Source organism: Littorina saxatilis, linkage group LG7, assembly GCF_037325665.1.
Source record: "Littorina saxatilis isolate snail1 linkage group LG7, US_GU_Lsax_2.0, whole genome shotgun sequence".
Lineage (NCBI taxonomy): Eukaryota > Metazoa > Mollusca > Gastropoda > Littorinimorpha > Littorinidae > Littorina > Littorina saxatilis.
In genome coordinates this window covers 39797093-39804615 of record NC_090251.1, presented here as the reverse complement: position 1 = coordinate 39804615, position 7523 = coordinate 39797093, and the positions used below count along the sequence as shown (strand labels likewise).

Below are 7523 nucleotides of genomic sequence, written 5' to 3'. Positions count from 1 at the left end.
AAAAAAATACTTGCAAGAGTCCTGGACAGACTCATTCCTACAATGTCTACGTACAGCACGATCTCTGCCACTCTAGCATTGTTGCTCTGTATAAAAAAAATTAAAAAAGGATAAAGTAGAGAAATCTGACTGCTTGAATTATACAGGCTTATCGCACTGCTATCCATCATAATAAAGATACTTGCAGTAGTCCTGGACAGACTCATTATTCCTGCAATTTCTACATACAGTAAGATCTCTGCGAAAAATCAAAGGAGAAAAATAAGACTACTCGAATTACAGAGGCGTCTCACCGCCGTCCAGAGATATTGGCAAGAGTCATCCTGGGCATACTCATTCCTACAGTCTCCACACTGCGGCACGGCAAAATGGATACACCCTCAGAAAGCACGAAGGCTGATGCACCTGACAGCTGGACAGCCCAAATGAAAACAAACAGCTCTAGCTTTTTAGGCGAAACGTCGCTTCACGGCATCAAGCATGTAGGTGACACAACCCGCAGCAAGTTTCGAAGGTGAGTCAATGTTGCTTGGTCTGATTGTGATCAAGCGTTCGTTAGATTGTTAAGATCAAATGCAACTCTGGCACGTCCAAAGAACGCTAGTACGGGTTTTTTAACGTTTCTCTGCACACTGTTTTGTAATCGTTTTTAGGCAAACGTTAGATTGACGTTTGAAAAAGGTTTGCTTGCTAACGTTAATTTTCTATTAATTTAACGTTTGCCTTAAAACGGGTTTTCCGCTAACGTTTATTTAACGTTAACTTCATGTTTAATGCTAACCGTTTACCAAAATCTCACCATGCATACGTTAAAGGCACAGTAAGCCTCCCGTAAACCATCACAGATACTGTCAGGCTTTTACACACAGTACAAACACCCTTCCATTTGAGCGCTCACCAAACGGGAACATCCTAGGTGCCCTCCGTAAAGAGCGAGCAATTTTCAAAGAATTTATTTTTGCGTGGTTTATCTTACCCCTGAGCCATCGTGAACCCGTGTGATCCAGTTTCCCTTTTTCACAATGTAGTCGTCAGTTAGTAATTTGAATGCGACTCGATGTGAGCTTATCTGCAATAGCACGTTATTATGTACCTCTGACTATGCACGAAACAAACGGCTGTGGTTCACAAGAACTCTAGCGATGGCTTTTGACTGTTCAGAGGAACTGGCGATGCCTATAAACCGTCGTCTGCTACGAGAACCACGACCTTGCGTGACCCTGCTTCCGGGCTTTTCTTTTTTCAAACTTTCAAAACTTCGAATTGTACTGATCTTGTCTTGATGAAAAAAGAATTCTTTTATGATTTAAGAATGTTTGTGTAACAACCTGTCCATTTATTATTTAGATTTTAAAAGTTAGGTCTAGCGCCAAAACGCACCACGGTCCGATTGTCTCTGAGCAATCGGCGCAAAATTAATTCTTTAAAAATTGCTCGCTCTTTACGTAGGGCACTTAGGATGTTCCCGTTTGGTGAGCGTTCAAATGGAAGGGTGTTTGTACTGTGTGTAAAAGCATGACAGTATCTGTGATGGTTTACGGGAGGCTTACTGTGCCTTTAATCTAACGAAAAAACAACATTAAAAAAACAGTTAGCATGATATCAGGGGTCTGGTTGTAGCTGCGGGCTGCTTTATAGTTCTCCGAGATTTAGGGATCAGTCTGGTGAATGTTTCGTGACAAGACAAGGCCAAATTTATTTCAGAACCGCTAAGGGTTATATGACATTCAAAAAAGTAAATAAACCACAAGCGAAGAAACACTCAAAATTAAATGTAAACATATGTGTATGATGCTGAAAAACCGCCTAGTTGAACCTTTCCCAACTGTGCTTTCGTAGAAAAATATCGAAAACAACTTCGTTGCCAAACAATCGGATTATTTCAAGTTTTGACTAAATGTTTTAACATTGACAAGGAATCGAGATGAGGGTTGTGGTGTATGTGTGTGTGTGTGTGTGTGTGTGTGTGTGTGTGTGTGTGTGTGTGTGTATGTGTGTGTGTGCGCGTGTGTGTGTGTATGTGTGTGCAGAGGCGGAGCAGTTAAGCCCGAGGGGGGGGGGGGGGGGGGGGGTTACAACCTGGGGTCCAGGGGTCGGTAGAGGTGGGGTACCGTGGCAAAGCCCCCCTGAAGCTGAAGAATTTTAGCTATCTTATAAACAATTTGTGGCTTATACTTGATTTTAAACATGATCAACTGGTGTCAGCAGCCACTCATTATTTCTTTTAAAGTTAGTATTAAACAATGGCAATTTATCTTCCATGATATCTGCTCCCGACATCATATAGTATGGTTAGAAGAAAGACATGTCGCATAGGATTGGCAGTTAAAACTGTAGAAAGATGACAGTGATAAACAATAAACACTTCCCCCGGCTTTACAGACAGAAACAACAACGAAATTCACAAACTTTTTTCTTTTTTTTTTACAGGCGAGGGGGGGGGGGGGGTCCGGAACCCCTGTAACCACCCCCCTAATCCGCCCCTGTGTGTGTGTGTGTGTGTGTGTGTGTGTGTGTGTGTGTGTGTGTGTGTGTGTGTGTGTGTGTGTGTGTGTGTGTGTGTGTGTGTGTTTGTGTGTGTGTAGAGCGATTCAGAGAAGCTACTGGACCGATCTTCATGAAACTGTACATGAGAGTTTCTGGGTATGATATCCCCCGACATTTGATATCGTCATATCCGGCTTTTTGTCAAAGTTGAAGCAGCACTGTCACGCTCTCATTTTTCAAGCAAATTCATTGAAATTTTGGTAAAGTAATCTTCGACGAAGCCCGGACTTTGGTATTGCAATTCAGCTTGGAGGCTTAAACATTAATTGATTAGTTTGCTCATTTAAAGGCGTCATTAACATCTATTTTTCGCAAACAGATTTTAAATTGATTGAATTGTATTCCGCATCTTCTCCTGAATTCAAAAACATATGGATGTGTCATGCATGTTTACTCCAAAAATGTGCTCAGAATGAAAGAAAATAGGTTCAGTAAGTACTACGGACACGTGCTTTGCGGCGACGAGCGTGACCCGTCTCGGTCTTCGGTATGATTGTAGTTTTGGCGATTATTGGTTTGTGGTGTTGATCTTGGCTGAATGTTTTTATATCGCTTCAGGCGACTTGTTTACTTGTCGAAAAGTCTGTGAGGTATAAGACCTAAAAGTTGTTGGGGTGGGTTTTTTTCAACTAATATGTCACAAAAGCGTTTACCGGACATAATACAGAGGGAAACAAGTAATCAGAATTCAAAATGCTTCAACTCTTGGATAGACCGACTGTCCTATAGAGCTAGAATTGTCCTTGAACTAAAAGATATTTACCAGTTCTGTGGAACATGGTTTTCAGCAACCTGGCAATACGTTATTTTCTCTCGCTTATGATATGCATGATAAACTGAGATAAAACCTTGATTTTATTTTGATGTGTTGCAGATGTATCTGGTTGCTGCTAGTGCTTGGCATGTCAGTGTGGTTGAGTTACACCTTGTATTCTTTGTACACCCGCTACAAGTCATACCCCTATACCACACACTCCACTGTCATTCCCAAGGCAACTCTACCCCTTCCTGGCATCAGCATCTGCTTGCGTCACTCCATCCAACGATCCCGATTACGTCAGCTGCCCAACGGTGACGTCATAAAAGCGTTTCTGGAGATGTCAGATTCAAGAGAGGAAATGCTGAACAACGAGACCGTGCGCGCTGCTCTCTCCGGCGTCACGATGCAAGAATTGATGACTGTCGGGAGCTTTCAAGCAGAAGAAGTTATAAAGTACGCCTATGTTTTTCTCGGAGCCTTGCCAACCTCTGTCATTGATCCTTCCAAAGATTTCTACACCGTCGATTCTTTCATTGGTGTATCCGGTTTGCCAACGCGATGTTTCACGTTTAATACAACGTCCAGGTTTGTTTAAATTTGCCCCTTTGTTGTTATGCTCTGTGCGAATGTCTTAGAAGTTTTATACCCTCTAAATGCTTTCTGCTGGTTTGTTGGTTAGTTAGTGAGTTAGTTGGACGATTGGTCGACTCATCACTCAGTTAATGTGTGTGAGCATGTGTGCATGTGTGATTGTGATTGTGTGTGTGTGTGTGTATCTGTGTGTGTGTGTGTGTGTGTGTATCTGTGTGAGGGCGTACGTTCGTGTGTGGGTGTGTGTATGCGTGTGGGTGTGTGTCGGTCTGTGTGTATCTGCCTGTCTGTCTGCTCTCTGGTTTTGGTGCGTGTGTGTACCGCGTATAGTACATGTGAGTATATATATGTATATATATATATATATATATATATATATATATATGTATAGGTTACAACACGAGTGGTTTTTTTTATATGGCTTGTATTTCAGTCAAGACCCAGCGGATGAATATCATCGGGAGACACGAGCCTCTGGCGAGTGGCTCTCGAATGATATTCCCGCTGGGTCTTGACTGAAATACAAGCCATATAAAAAACCACGAGTGTTGTAATCTGTATATCCCATTCTACCATCAAACACAAAGTGTAGACTACTAGCGGCACTGTTGCGATCTGTGCAGGGTAAAACTGTTGCCAGCGAGACTTAGCCCTTTTGCAACCTTAAACTAAGTGACCGTCGCTGAAAAAATAAAACGAATGAGTGCATCGATAAGTACGCGGTAACACTACTTTCAGACCATTTAAAAGCTTTAAGTAAAGGTTCATAAGTTGCAAGAAAGTAATGAAGTCGAATAGAAATTAATTTAGTTGAAGCGCACAATTCTTTTGTTTTGCGTTTCAGGTCGGCAGAACGGGCGAAACGGGTTTGGGACCCATTTGGCTTACTCGATTCAGAATCGATTCCACGTTGTTTTTCTCGAACGTGTGTAATTAGGCTTATTGACAGAGAAGCAAATTTTAGGGAACAAATATGTAGGTTTAGATTTAACCATTTGCTCCCTATTTGAAATGTATCTACGTGATAAACTGTTTTGCGAGTGTGTTTGCATGGATGAACTTAAACTGGTATGGGTGTGAAGAAAACGCGACCGACACGTCTGTCACCGCCGATTGATTGCATTTTGAAGGAATATGACTGGATTACGGAAAAATATGTGGACTTACTGCAGAGCCAGGCAAAAGAGTAGACTTGCTCGCAAAACACGTGAAACAGCCGATGTTTGATAGCTGAAGGCGCACACCAAAACACACTACCGACAAATTCTCAAAAGTCGTCTGCTAACGATGCAAGGGGAGGGTACTCGTGTTTTTGTTTTGGTTCGCTAGCATCTGGTTATCTTGTAAGTTGAATGTTCGTTTTTTTCGACCTGCATTGCTTTCATAATGAAAGAAACTTTTGCTTATTGCATCTCATACATCAGATCAGTTCTGAGATTCATTTTTGCGTGCAACTGATATGGTTTTCTGAGCCGTGCAATACGATTTTAGAACTTCATACAAATGTGTCACATTGTTCGGCGCGAGGTCAAAGGTCGGGAGGAAAGTAGTCCTTTGCCCAAATCGGAATCTGCACTATCATATATTTTTTGGAGTCCATGATGTATTTATTGAGCTATAAAAATACAACATATATACCCATACTGAAGTAACAGAGACAAAGAAGGGAGGTCATGGGATATATATATATATATATATATATATATATATAGTCTGTGTCTGTGTCTGTCTGCTTGTTAGTTTTAGTGCGTTTGTATACACGCGGAGTGCATGTGTGTATGTCTATCTTACAACCTCCCTCCCTCTGTGTCTGTCTTCCTGTCTGTCTGTTTCAGGTCAGAAAAAGACGGGGGTGTATCCCTAAGCCAATTGCAACATTGGGAAGTGATTTTGCAGTCTCCAATGACCGACCTTATACCTGGCGACGATGACATAGGTGGTCTCTTTGTAAGTGCACAGTTATTGTACACGAACAAGAACAAGATAACAATGAACAAGTACTCACCAGAAACACGGACAATGAATGACGAAAAAAGAGGACCGGTTTTGAAGAACAGTTCCCTTTCAGCAAACAATAACAAAAAGAATGTAAGAGGAGAAATGACAGCAAGAAAGAGAATTCTGTCTGTCTTCTTCTTGACCGATTTTTGTCATTCTCTTGCTAGTAATCTCTCCTTTAACATTCTTGTTAATAATGTTTGCTGACGAAAAACTGTTGTTCGAAATCGGTCCTCTTTTTTCGGTCGTTTATTGTCCGTGTTTCTGGTGAGTCAATTTTCATTGTAATGCCAGCCTGTTTGAAGAAACCCCCCTCCCCCAAAGGACTGTACGTGTGTCGACTTTATTTTGTAACCCCTAAAACACCACGCGGGCAGGGAGTGTCACACATAGCCGAAAATACTGTCAACTAACAAAACTGCATCCAGCAGCACTGTGAGCTAATGTTTATTCCGGGTAAAGAGACAATTAACGGTCCAGGCGTAGAACAATGTAATCGATTCCAGCGTTTATTTTGTGGATTGTGACAATGTGCATAGTGATTTAAGAAAATGGGAATTTAGCCATACCTTTTAGTGACAGTTTCTATTTTATTTACCCGCACACAAACGGCCAGACAGACAGACAGACAGACAGACACACACACACACACAAACACGGCACTCACGCATGCACATACACACACACACAAACACACACACACACACAAACACACACACACACAAACACACACACACACACACCCCTAAACACACCCAAACACACAAACACATCCACACACACACATACATCCACACACACACACACACACACACACACACACACATACACACACACACACACACACTGAATCTCACATACGTTTATTTCATCCATGATCCAGGTATCCATTCACCCTCCATGGGAATCACCAAGTTCCATTCAGGCGATCAACATTCAGCCAAGTTCAGTCGTTGATATTATGCTGACCCCATCAGAGGTACTGTACAGTGGGGTTTATTTCATTTAGCCACAGAGGAATAGAGATAACTGAGACTTCTGCCATGACCTTGCATTGAGATTTAAAACCAGAGATACAAATGGTCGATTCAGATGAAACAGAAAACAATATGCTCCCTTCAGACCGACAACAAAAAAAAAGCCGGTGTAACACAAAACTTTACTCCTCGAAAAATGGACTCCGGATTAGGAATTTCGTACGAAATTTTTTACTCCGAGTACACTAAGTCTTGTCGTACGAGAAAAGAACTCGTACTCCACAAGCAACGAAAAAATTACTCCCTCCTCGAAATTGTTACTCCCTACATTTTTACTTCCAGTAAAAATTTCGTACGCAAAAATGAGATGCGAGCGAAGGGATAATGCCAATGGGGACGTTTAGATACTGCGTTACCTATCAGCTACGTCACGTACCAGGACACATATCTCACATGCGGGTCGCGCTGGGTGTGGTGATTAGGTACGTGTTCACGTAGCAAACCCTTCCATACGTCAGCGCAACGTATGTCAGATTTTATCACGTCCAACCATCCGAGGAGGTTGTAAGGATGCTCACTATATTTTCTGGAATCTTTCCTTCTCGCTTCAGTTCATATTTCATAATTCTGGTTTGTAGACATCGAAGTCG

General features: G+C 41.9%; 1 protein-coding gene across 1 annotated transcript in view; it reads left to right on the top strand.

Moving 5' to 3' along the window:
• The window catches only part of LOC138971442 (acid-sensing ion channel 1A-like), a 19180-nt gene continuing 11657 nt past the window's right edge, over positions 1 to 7523 (top strand). The window contains exons 1-4 of the mRNA XM_070344173.1: positions 1 to 514; positions 3422 to 3892; positions 5734 to 5845; positions 6780 to 6875. Coding sequence (XP_070200274.1) covers positions 369 to 514; positions 3422 to 3892; positions 5734 to 5845; positions 6780 to 6875 — 825 coding nt within the window. The 5' untranslated portion in view covers positions 1 to 368. The remainder of the gene's footprint in view (positions 515 to 3421; positions 3893 to 5733; positions 5846 to 6779; positions 6876 to 7523) is intronic.